General features: G+C 45.9%; 1 protein-coding gene across 1 annotated transcript in view; it reads left to right on the plus strand.

Annotated features, from left to right (window-relative positions):
- The first annotated feature begins 1,753 nt into the window (after positions 1 to 1,753).
- Mybl2 (MYB proto-oncogene like 2) overlaps positions 1,754 to 12,086 on the plus strand; it is a 34,471-nt gene continuing 24,138 nt past the window's right edge. The window contains exons 1-4 of the mRNA XM_034636445.2: positions 1,754 to 1,967; positions 5,634 to 5,727; positions 10,658 to 10,729; positions 11,508 to 11,600. Of these exons, the coding sequence (XP_034492336.1) occupies positions 1,948 to 1,967; positions 5,634 to 5,727; positions 10,658 to 10,729; positions 11,508 to 11,600 (279 nt within the window). The 5' untranslated portion in view covers positions 1,754 to 1,947. The remainder of the gene's footprint in view (positions 1,968 to 5,633; positions 5,728 to 10,657; positions 10,730 to 11,507; positions 11,601 to 12,086) is intronic.

A 12,086-nucleotide genomic window follows, 5' to 3' on the forward strand; every position in this document is an offset into this window, starting at 1 on the left:
CTAGTACAGAGTAAAATAAATAAAAGATTTTGATAAAACCCGTTTTCACAGATGAGGAACCCAAGGCACAGGGGATTTAGGTAATTTGCTTTAGATAACAACTCATTGCCTGGTGTAGTGGTGCATGCAAGTACTTGTAATCCCTGCCCCAATGGGGGCTGAGGCAGGAGGACCCCAAGTTCCAAGGCAGCAGTTTAAGCAAAGCCCTAAGTAAATAATTGAGACCCTATCTCAAAAAATTTTTTAAAAAGGGGACTGGGGTTGTTGCTTGGTAGAGCACTTGCCTAGCATGTGTGAGGCACTGGGTTCTATACTCAGCACCACTTATAAATAAAGGTCCATTGACAACTAAAAAAATATTTTAAATAAAAAAGGGCTGGGGATGGAGCTCAGTGGTAAAGCAGCCCTGAATTCAATCTCCAGTACCAAACAAACAAAACCACAAAAAATCCAACCTAATAACAATGAGTGGTAGGCTGGGACTTAAACCCTAGCAAGTCTGGCTGCTGAGCTTAACAGGGGATGTCCATTTGCATTACTTCTTGAGGCTCCAGAGTGGGTGGAAGAAGTCAGGAATTAAATGACATGGAAACTTCTAGCTCTTAAGTCTTCCATCTCCTGTGGTAAATGAGGTTTGCAGAGGCTAGCTGAACCGTACCCACGTGGCCAGCAGTTTCTGGAAGACTCTGAGGCCTAAGCCCCACTAAAAGGCCCAAGTTTGCCACATTTGCCCCAGACTCCTTTCTCATAGTTCATTTCCAGTTCCTTCCCACTCCTCCCAGGGTGACACTTAGATATTTGGTTAGTGACAACCTAAAATGAAAAATTATTGCTGAACCTCTAGAAATTTGTTAAGTACAAGATAAACTGAATTTAAAAGTCAAAAAAAACTTTAAGCAGTACAGGGGTGGGGGGATGGGGGGCTTCCTGTATCAGGTATTGTAATGGCTTCTGGGATGAATTGAGAGGCTGTTTGAAACTCCTTTCCCTATGATCCTAGCTTGAAGGGGGAAATGCATAAGTCAACAAACAGATGGTGGGCAGAGGACCCCTGGGATAAGTAGGAAATAGTCTGATGGGAGGGGAAGGGAGTTCCAATTCAAATGGCCCAGGCAAATGCAGAGGCCAGGCCAGTTCCCTTGGCCAGGTCCTGTGTGGTTATCTGGTGGAACCCTATAAGCCCTGGTACGGAGTAAGGAATTTACCCTAAGGTGACACAGGGAGAGAAGAGAAATTTAAGGTCTGGAGACATTTCGTTTGCATTTTAGGAGGGAGGCTCTGAATCTGAACAATAAGCAGGTCTGAGGACCCAATCGGTCTAGGTAGGTAAAGCACCAGTTAAGTGGGGGTGAGAGCTGTAGGGACAGAGGAGTGGCTTAGCCTAGTGATTTTGCCCAGGTGGTATTTCCAGCCTGACTCTCCCATCCTCATGCCTCATGGCCTTCCCTCAGTTTTTGCTACGTGGGCTGTTCCTTTGCCGCCCAGGATCCGCACGTGGCCTGAATCTGGTCTAAGTCACGTGGCACCCTGTAAGGACGCACGTCTCCCAAGGCGATGCCTCCGGCGCTCACCGCTTGGGGCTTAGGCAGTCTTGGCCAGGTCCTGCCCCGCCCTTCCCTAAGGTCTGGCCCGCTCCTCCCTAAGGTCCGGCTCGCAAGCTCCTCCCTCCTGGAGACCCCACCCCTGCCTTAGGCCCCGCCCCTGCGCTCGCGCGCCAGGCCCGGGCGGCGCCGAAGCGCTTGGCGGGAGATAGGAAAGTGCTTCTGTGCGCGCCGGTGGCGGCCACAGTTCCTGCGAGCGGTCGGCGGGACCTGCGGGTACTCTGACACCTCGGAGCACGGCCCAGGGCCCGGAGCGGCCGGAGCAGTTCGTGTCCTGACCCCGGCCCGGCTCCCGCTCCGGGCTCAGCCGCGGGCGGGCGAGCGCGGCGCGGCCCGGGCCGGGGGGATGTCTCGGCGGACTCGCGGGTGAGCGGAGCCGAGTGGGCTGGGGTCCTCCTCTTCCCTCGCTGCCTCGCCAGGGCCGGTACGACCGCGACTGGATGGTGGTGGAGGGGTTCCGGCGGAAAATGCTGCGTCCCTGTCCAGTCGACACTGGGTCGCGCGCAAAGCCAAGGGGCTCTTGAGACCCCTACCTCGGTCTTGGGCCTTCTGGGCCTGGGAGCTGGAACAGGCGGGTCTCCAGAGACCAGGACCAAGCCCCGTGTGATGTCATTTTGTCTCCCGCCTAATTTCGGGGTGGGGGTGGGACGCCCGGTGTCGGCTGGAAAGTCCTTTATTGGGAAGGGAGGCCATGGGGAGGGAGAGTGATTAGCCAAGTCACAGCGGATGGGGGCCAAATACTGGGGTACACTTGTCGTTCAAGCCCAGTTGTGGTTCACATTTGCCCATAGGTATTTCTTCTCACATTCCGGGAAGCACAGAGCCCCCGAGCCCTCTTCCCCAACTGAGGAGTGTGCCAAGTGGGGGTTCCATTGTCTCTCCCACTTGGGTCACGCGTCTGGCTTGGTTTAGTTTCAGACCTCTCTCTCTTCCGGTTCCACACGAGTTTTGGGCAGCTGGGGTTGAAGGTACAGAAACTGATGAGTATCTGGACCGCTCTGCCAGCAGCCCCTGGGGCAGTGAGAGGAATTGCGGCTCCATTTTACTTATTCTCTAGAGAATAAGCAATAAGTGGCAGAGTCGACCTGGACCTGAGTTCTGGTCTTTTCAGCCTGTCTGAGAGAGGGGTCAGTGGGATCCAGCCATGTTCCCTCCCTGGGTCTGTGCAACCCAATAACCTTAGCTTGGTCTTCAGATGGGTGATGCTGGCCTTCACAGGCTGAGGTTACATATCTGAGAAGCCCTTTTTGCTGACTTTCCCCAGAGTTCCTCCCCCCTGGGAAGCATATGGTTCTTGGGCAATGGTCAGGATATCTGGCACAGGGACTGTCTTCCTCGGGCTCCAGTTTGCCAGGGCAGCTCCAATGACCAGGAAGAGTTTTTCAGGAAGTGTTAACTCCAGGAATCACTTCCCTAGACCATCTCCAGGTCCTCTGTAACTTCTCTCCTGGTACCCACTTCCATGTGAGGAATGGCTGCTGCACAAGCCTCGGCTCTTGGCCATGCTGGCTGTGACTGTCCTGTGCCCCAGTGCCCCATTTCTCACTCAACATTCTCATTTGGCCCTGGAGCAGAGCACAGTACATCCAAGGGCAAGAGAAAGGTTATATTGCACCAAAATTTTTGTGGTTGTCACCACAAACAAGCTTTTACTTTTAAAGTGGAGATTTTAAGATGAGTACTTTGCAGTTAAGGAAGTTCAGACCCTGGCTGTGGATTTGGCAAATGGCATAACTCCTATGAACCTGAATTTCCACATCTGTTACTTGGGTATAGTGAGAATGGGAAGTGGATGGCCAGCACCTGTGGGTGACAGAAGTATTTTATCTCACACACTTCTCCTAGTTCTGAGATGCTGTCCTCATTACACCGAATTAGAGCACTAGAGTGTCCACACACTGGATAGGACATTGGACAGGACATTGGCTGAGCTGGGCCTTTTGCTGGTTACTGGCGAAGCAAAGATTATTTCTGTCAGCAAGGAGTTTTTGTGGGCAGTTGATTTTAAAGCCAATTTCATTCTGTTATTAGAATCTTATAGATTTTGTCTATACTACCAGTGGTGGTAGACTTGTGAATTGGGTCAGGAACGATAGAGCAAAACTCAATGCCAGATCCTTCTGTGACCAATATATTATGAGACTTAAGACACTTTTCTCTACCAACTGAGCTATATCCCCAGCCCCAAATTAGCCATTCTTAATGACCAGTAGGCAGCAGCTTTACACATTTATTTATTCATTTCTGTATCCAGTCATGCCCTAGGCAAACATGTCTTCAAGGTCTTTTAGTGACAAATTCCAGGATACGAAGGTGGAGCTGACCTTTGTGGTTGGTATAAGCACAGGCAGTTGCAACTAAGGGTCTGAGGGTTTCTTCATTCTGTGGGACTGTGAGAGTGGCTAGGAAGTAATGCTGAGTTCTGGGGAAGAAGGGGAAGGAATAGAGAGATTAAAGGAAGCCTTTTAGGGAACAAGAGCTGTTTTGCTTTGTTTGTTTGGAAATCTGTAGGCTTTTCTCAGTTTACAAATGCTTGACCTAGGAATGTACCTGTTAAAGGTAATTTAAGGCAGGTTCTGCTACGTAGAGCTAGGGGAGGTCACCAGCTTTCTGTGAACACCTGACATAACTTGGAGGTATGCATCATCTCCAATTTTGTAGCCATTAAACTAGATAAATACGACTTTTTGGAGCAGGAAAACTGCCTGTTAGGAGTAAAATCCCTAGAATGCAGATGCTTATACTGATTTTTCTCTCCGTTAACTGTGTAGGCCAGGATTAAAAAGGGATATACAAAAATGGATTTAATTACTGAGAATATGTTTAAAATGTTTTTCCCAAGTAATTAATAAAATTAATAGTCTCTTCTTTTTTTGGTACTGGGGATTGAACCCAGTGGTGCTTAACCACTGAGCCACATTCCCAGCCCTTTTTACTTTTTTTTTTTTTTTTTTGTAGTTGTAGATGGACACATGCCTTCATTTTATTTTTTTATTTTTATGTGGTGCCAAAGATCAAACCCAATGCCTCACACATGCTAAGCAAGTGCTCTTCCACTGAGCTACAGCCCCAGCCCTACTTTTTATTTTGATAGGGTCTTGCTAAATTGCTTAGGGCTTCCCTAGTTACTGAGGCTGATCTTGAACTTGGAATTCTCCTGCGTTAGCCTTCTGAGTTGGTGGGATTATAGGTGTACACCACCACACCCAGCTTCCAAGTAACTAATATTAAAATTCTGGTGCTTGATGATTGCATACATTATCTATATCCATCTATCTATCTATCTTTAATTAATTTATTTATTTTTATGTGGTGCTGAGGATGGAACCTGGGGCCTCGCCCGTGTTAGGGGAGCGCTCTACAGCTGAGCCACGATCCCAGCCCCTGCATACATTATCTTTAAAATATCCATTGCAAATGTAAATTCATTGAAAAGAAAATATTGACTGGAAATCATGTTTGTGTGTTACTGGAAATTGAACCAAGGGTGTTCTGTTGCTGAGCCACACATCCCCAGCCCTTTTTATTTTTTATTTCTAGATAGGGTCTTCCTAAATTGCTCAGGCTGCTCTGGAACTTGTGATCCTCCTGCCTCAGTGCCCTGAGTCAATAGGATTATAGGTATGCAACCCCATGTTCAACTAGGAATCTGGTTTTGAATATCATGAAATTCTTTTATTTTTTTGGTGGTGCTGGGAGTCAAACCCAGCCTTCACACATGCTTGGCAAACACTCTATCAATAAACTTCATCTCCAGCCCTTAATTATTTTCTTGTAGCTTTTGAAATCATTAGAGTGTTCCTGAAAATAAAGAATAAGGAAGAAAATAAAGCAAACCACAACCTTATTTCATTAAAAAAATTTTTAAAGAGAGGAAAGTAAAAGTGTACCTACTTTTTAAAAAGCAGAGTAAGTAAAAGGCTGCCTCCCCAAACCTTTCTCTAGAGTTGTCTGGCTGCTGGCCACACAGTCCATTCGTGATGTAAAAGCATGTGGACACTGTCCTTGACCTTTAGCTCACTCTTCCTGCAGTGAGGAGCTTGATGAGCTGCACTACCAGGACATTGACTCAGACGTTCTGGAGCAGAAAGACAGCAAGTGCAAGGTTAAATGGACCCATGAGGAGGTGAGTGACATAGCAACTCCTTAGAACTGGGAAGAAGGGGGTTGATGGCAGCTGGGTGCCTGGCCAGACAGCTGAGTCTGGGTTTTCTACCTGATGTCCCCACTGATGGGATGAAGAGGAAGAGCCAGTGGAAGAAGTGGCTGGGTACTCTGCTTCTCCCCTTTACCTCTTCTCAGAGCATTCTTGGGCAGTCTTTTATGAGGATGGGGTGGATGGGGTATGTGTTTCAGACCTCAGGGCCAATAGTTCCTTTTGTGTTGCCTGAAAGTCTGGTGTATCCTGCATCATGTGTATTATGGATATTGATTGTGCTTATTATCCTTTTTTTCGCCCCCTGGTACTTGGGATTGAACCCAGGAATGCTTTACCACTGATCATCCTCTTTTTTTTTGTAATTTTGAGCCAGTCTCTCTGAGTTGCTTAGGGTCTTGAACTTGGAATTCTCCTGCTTCAGCCTCCTGTGTTTCTGGGACTGCAGATATCTACCACCTTTCCCGGTACTCTTTGTCTTAATTTATTGTCCGTTGTAACCTTATAACCAGAGACTGGGTAATTTACAAAGAATAAGGATTTGTTAACCTCACCATTCTAGAAGCTTGGAGATTGAGGATGATTGGTTGTAGCTGGTGAAGACTTCTTGCTGATTTGGAGTTTGCTTGCCCTGAGGTAGTGGAGGGCATTCACATGGCAAGAGAAGGGCCTCATACAAGAGACAGTCAGTTGGGCAAGACTGACAGAAGGCTGAGATAGAAGGATTGCAAGTTCAAGGCCAGCCTGGGCAACTTATTGAGATGCTGTCTCAAAATAGAAAAAGAAAAAAGGACAGGGTGGTACTACCCCTGGGTTCAATCCCCAGTGCTGAAAAAAAAGATTTTTTTTTTTGACAGAGCTACTATCAAGATGTTAGCCCATTGATTCATTTATCCATGAATTAATTAATAATTATTAATAATTATCAATTAATAAGTTAATCCACTTATTAGGACAGAGACATGACCTAATCACCTCTTCATACCTCACAAATATAAATTTTCTCATGAGGTTTGGTAGGAACATCTGACACAGCACCTTTGGAATGCAGGAGCACCTGCCAAATCTACCACCCCCTCTTTATTTTTTAAATTAATCATATTGAATCTTATAACGTGAAGCTCTGAATTGATTTTCTACTAGATATATTTTTTATTCTTTAAAAGAAGTATTGAAAGTATAATTTATTATTTGTGTTAATGAAGTATAATTTGTATATAATCAAATGAAGAGTCTTGCATAAGGTTTTTTTTTCGAAGGATGTGTTTTTATTCTGCTTAGATTCATAGATAATTTTCATTGGGTGGGTGAAGGTTTGATTTTTATAGAAATGTCAGGCCTTTTCTTTTTATTTCTTTGTGGTTTTTTTGGTAATGACGGTGGGAACTAGGGCCTATGTACACTAAGCACATTGTATATAATTGAATTGTTGTTGTTGTTTGTCTTTTTTTTTTTTTTGGTGGGTCAGGATGGAACCAGGGCCTCCTGTGTGCTAAGCAAGTGTTCTACCACTGAGATACACCACCCCCACTCCAGGTGCACCTTTTAAATTAAACAATTTGACTGGTATTGGCAAATACATACTCACGTAAACACCACCCTTATTATCCCAAAAGTTATCTTGTGTCATTTTGTGATCAGGCAATTACTGATCTAATATCTGAGTTTGTGCCTATGCTTGAACATCCTATAAATGGAATCATACAGTTGTATTCTTTTGTATCTGACTTTTTCTCCCCTAGTAGTCAGTATTGAACCCAGGGGTGCTTTACCACTGAGTTACACCCACAGCCCTTTTTATTTTTAAACAGGATCTCACTAAGTTACCAAGGCTGGTCTCAAACATGTTACAGTTTCTTTCTCTTTTTTTTTTGTACCAGGGATTGTACCCCAGGGCTCTTTAGCAACTGAACCATGTAGCCAGTCCTTTTTATATTTTATTTGAGATGGGATCTCAGGATCTTGCTAAGTTGCTTAGGACCTTGCTAAATTGCTAAGGCTGGCCTTGAATTTATAATCTTTTCTCCTCAGCCTCCTGAGTAGCTGGGATTACAGGTGTACACCACTGTGCCTGGCTTATATCTAGCTTATTTTGCTCAACACAATGTTGCATGATTGAGTAGTTTATCCATTTTTATTACTGGGTAACTTCCATTATTTGTGTGTACTTTTTTGGTTTTTTTTAATTACCAGGGATTAAACTCAGGAGTACTGGATCACTGAGCCACAACCCCAGCCCTATATTGTATGTTATTTAGAGACAGGGTCTCAGTGAATTGCTTGGTGCCTCCCTTTTGCTGAGGCTGCTTAGAAGTTGTGATACTCCTGCCTTAGCCTCCAGAGCCGCTGGGATTATGAGAGTGTGCCACCGCGCCCAATTTGCATGTACATTTTACCTGTTTGTGGATGTTTGGACTTCTGCAGTTTTTGCTAATTGTGGATAGTGCTTATATGAAGATTCTATATGAAGATTCTGTTTTTTGCTTGTGAATGTATGTTTTGATTCCTGTTGGAAGATTAATAAATAGTGTTCATATGTTGGGTATTGGTTTAATTTTATAGAAACCACCATACCTTTTCTTTTAACTTTCCTTTTTTTGTGGGGGGGGTATTGGCAGTTGAAACCAGGGGCACACTAAGCACATACCCTATCACTGAGCAGTATTCTGTAGCAGACCTTTTCCTTAATTGGTTGTTCCATTTTAGACTCCTGTTCTTATCTTTTTATTCCACTTCTGTTTTCCTTGATGTGTTTAGTTGTAGGCCTGTTTGTTTGTTTAAAATTTGCTTTATAAGGCTGGCATGGTGTCCCAGGCCTGTAATCCCTGTTACTCTTGAGGCTGGGGGATCACTTGAGATCAGGAGTTTGAGCCAGACCAGGCAACATAGTTGTTCCTCTTAGACAAACCAACCAGCCAACAAAAATCTTTTTCTGTATGAGCTATAAATCCCTTTTCAATCCTCCAAGATGTTTCTTCAGTCAAATACTAAACATGCCTTTCTGTTCCTGCCTCAGGGCAGCACTACCCCTGGGCTGGAGAGGAGACTGTAGTCATCCCTGTGGGCAGGGTCAGTGTTCAGCTGCTGCTCACCACGGAGTTTCCCCTCTGTCTCACACTGAGGCTCCTAGCACTTGGAGGCACTTGCTGATTGTTGAATGAGGGGATGTTGTACCTTTTAAAGGAGAAATTACAGCTGCCTGAAAGGTTAGGGAGTGCTTGAAAGTGACCTTTGACCTTTGAGCTCAGGGTGAGGATTTGGAAATTCATCTGTGAGGGAAGACAAACTGGAAAAAACTGGGTAAGTCAGAGTAGGAAATGGTTGTGGATAAAGAAAAGTGAGTTCAGGAGTCCAATTCGGCTGGAGTGACAGGCTTTTGAAGGGGAAGTGTTGAGTGAGGTAGGTGAAAAGAGATCAGTTCCTAGAGGGCCTTGAATTTGGGGCTCAGAAACTCTAGGAGTTTCCAGTTTGGAGCCATGGGAGGTTTTATTTAATTTTTTTTTTTTGGTTGAGAGGTACAGAGGATTGAACCAGGGGTGCTTTACCACTGATCTACATCCCCAGTCCTTTTTATTTTTTATTTTGAGACAGGGTCTCACTAAGTTGCTGAGGCTGGCCTAGAACTTGGAATTCTCCTGCCTCAACCTTCCAAATCTCTGGAATTATTATAGGTGTGTACTACCACTCTTGGAAGATTTTTTTTAAAAATCAATTTGAGGAATGCTTCATGTAAAAACAACCACAGCCTTTTAAATACAATTCAATGAGTTTCCACAGGTACTTATATTACTGCCATGAATCTACTAGTATTGTCATGTTTTAGAATATTCCCATTACCCCCAATAGCTCTCCCTCCCCGACTGGCCTCAGTCAACAACTGACTACCTTTTTGTTCCTTTAGCTTAGATTATGTTTTCTAGAATTTCACATGCATGTAATTATATAGCATCTTTTTATGTCTGACTTCTTTGACTCATCATCATGATACTGAGATTCATGTTGTGTGAATTAATGTTAATTTTCCGGAGTACCAGGGATTGAACTCAATTGAGTTGAACTCAATTGAGGAGCACTCAATTACTGAGCCACATCCCCAGCCCTATTTTGTATTTTATTTAGAGACAGGGTCTCACTGAGTTGCTTAGTGCCTCACTTTTGCTGAGCCTGGCTTTGAACTCGAGATTCTCTTCCTCAGCCTCTCAAGCCGCTGGGATTATAGCCGTGTGCCACCATTCCTGGCTGAAGAATATTTTGACAGCTTCTGTTTTGCCTTCCAGCTACTTTTTTTTTTTTTTTTTTTTTGGTGCTGGGGATCAAACCCAGGGCCTTGGGCATGCAAGGCAAGCACTCTACCAACTGAGCTCTATCCCCAGCCTATCCTTTCAGCTACTTTTGATTCTGCCATAAACTCTGGTCTTGGTATGATAAGGGCTTTCATATACACTCTGCCTTCTTTCAACTCTTTTCCTTCTGCAGCAGCCAAAGGGAACTTTGTAACAAGCACATGGAACCTTAACTGTGCATTGCCCAAATTGTACCAGTGGCTTTAGGAGGTAGAGGCCTAAATTCTACCTGTGGTCTGGCTCCTGCCATCCCTTCTAGAACCATTCTGCATTCCAGCTATACTGCATTTCTTTGGAACCTTCCCTTGGTCTTCCTGGTTAGGCAATCACTACACCCCTGTATAGAGAAGGGGGGCATTGTGGGCAGTTTGATTAGCATCTGCCTCATTCTAGATTGTAAGCCTTATGAGGTGCTGTCAGATTTGTTGCTGGCTATTGTTGTGACTAGCACCTGGCACAGAGTAAGTGCTCACTTCCAAGAGTGGATAAAAGAGGCTGTATCAGGGGTGGCTTCGAGACTTCCTGTACATATGAGCTGGTCTTCCTTTCATTGGCAGGATGAGCAGCTGAGGGCTCTGGTGAGGCAGTTTGGACAGCAAGACTGGAAGTTCTTGGCCAGCCACTTTCCCGTGAGTAGGCCTCTCTGGAGCCCCTTTGTAGGACAAGGGTCTGGGTAACCAGTGTGTCCCAGGACTTTTCTTCCCATACCAGTTTGAGGAAGCCTACCAGAAATGTTTCTCAGCTACTTCAGGATGCCTGGGAGCCTTTAGGCTCAGAGACATTTGCAGTATGTGGTCGATGGCCTATTTGCATTTCTTGCAAAACTGGAGAGAATAGATGCTTCATTTTCTCTACAGAGGGGAAGTGATACTTGCAGCAGATTTCACAGTGGGGGCCCTGGAGAGCTGGCTGGTCCCTCCACATCTGAACATTTAGAGCCCCCTGAGGATGAGGGGCCCCCGCTGGCACCCCTAACACCCAGGTTGTAGGTGACTGGAGGCAGGAGTATCACTGTAGCTCCCATCTGGCTGACGGTTGGGGTTCCTCAGACAGCTCGGGCAGAGTCAGCAGTTCCCTCTCCCGCTTCAGCTCCCTGTCTTGTATGTTATCAAGGAATAAACATGCTTCCCCAGAAAACAGGGATTCCTTCATGCCCCACAAAGCTTCTGTAGAAGGGTCCCCTGTGCTTAGGTGGTGGGAAGTGGCTTTCCACAGGGGCCTGAGTTCATCCTGCTTTATAGTAAAGGGAAAGCACCCATGTTCTGTCGTGTGGGAGTGTAGCATGTGATGGGTGCATGGGGTAAGTGCACCCACCTGAGGCCCCAGGGCCCTGAGCCCAGTGTTCAGCCAGAGTCCAGTTATCCTAGAAGTTTTCACAGGTTCCTGTTCTGCCTGTTCCCGTCCCAGAACCGCACGGACCAGCAATGCCAGTACCGATGGCTGAGGGTTTTGAATCCAGACCTTGTCAAAGGGCCATGGACCAAAGAGGAAGACCAGAAGGTAACTGTTGACCTGGCGCTGCACACAGGGTGGGATTTCACTCACCACCAGTGATCTGGGCATTGTGAGGCTGCCCTGCCTGGTGGCAGGGGTGTCCAGTTAAACGGTGGATGTGACTCATCCTGCTTGTCAGTCTGAACTGGGCCACACTATCCAGCTCTGGCCCCAAGGCTCAGAGCCTCAGAGTGTCTAGATCTCCCCACTCCTTACGTATGGGCTCAGGGCTGCTGGACGAGTTACCCAATTTTTTCCCATTCATGAAAGGAAACAGCTGCGGTACCTGCTGTAACAGTGAACAGGTCATGTGCATGAGGGGCTTGCTCAGCAGGCAGTGGTTGCTGATCTCCTTTATTGTGATGTAAAGGAACTCAGAGCTTCTGGGGTGCCTTGTTTGTTGGGAGCACCATAGTCCTTTGAGATGGGCAGAAGATGAACTCTCAGTCCCATTTTATAAGTGGGGAGACCCAAGGCTCAAAGAGGGTTGAG

Source organism: Marmota flaviventris, chromosome 2, assembly GCF_047511675.1.
Source record: "Marmota flaviventris isolate mMarFla1 chromosome 2, mMarFla1.hap1, whole genome shotgun sequence".
In the NCBI taxonomy this organism is placed as follows: Eukaryota; Metazoa; Chordata; class Mammalia; order Rodentia; family Sciuridae; genus Marmota; species Marmota flaviventris.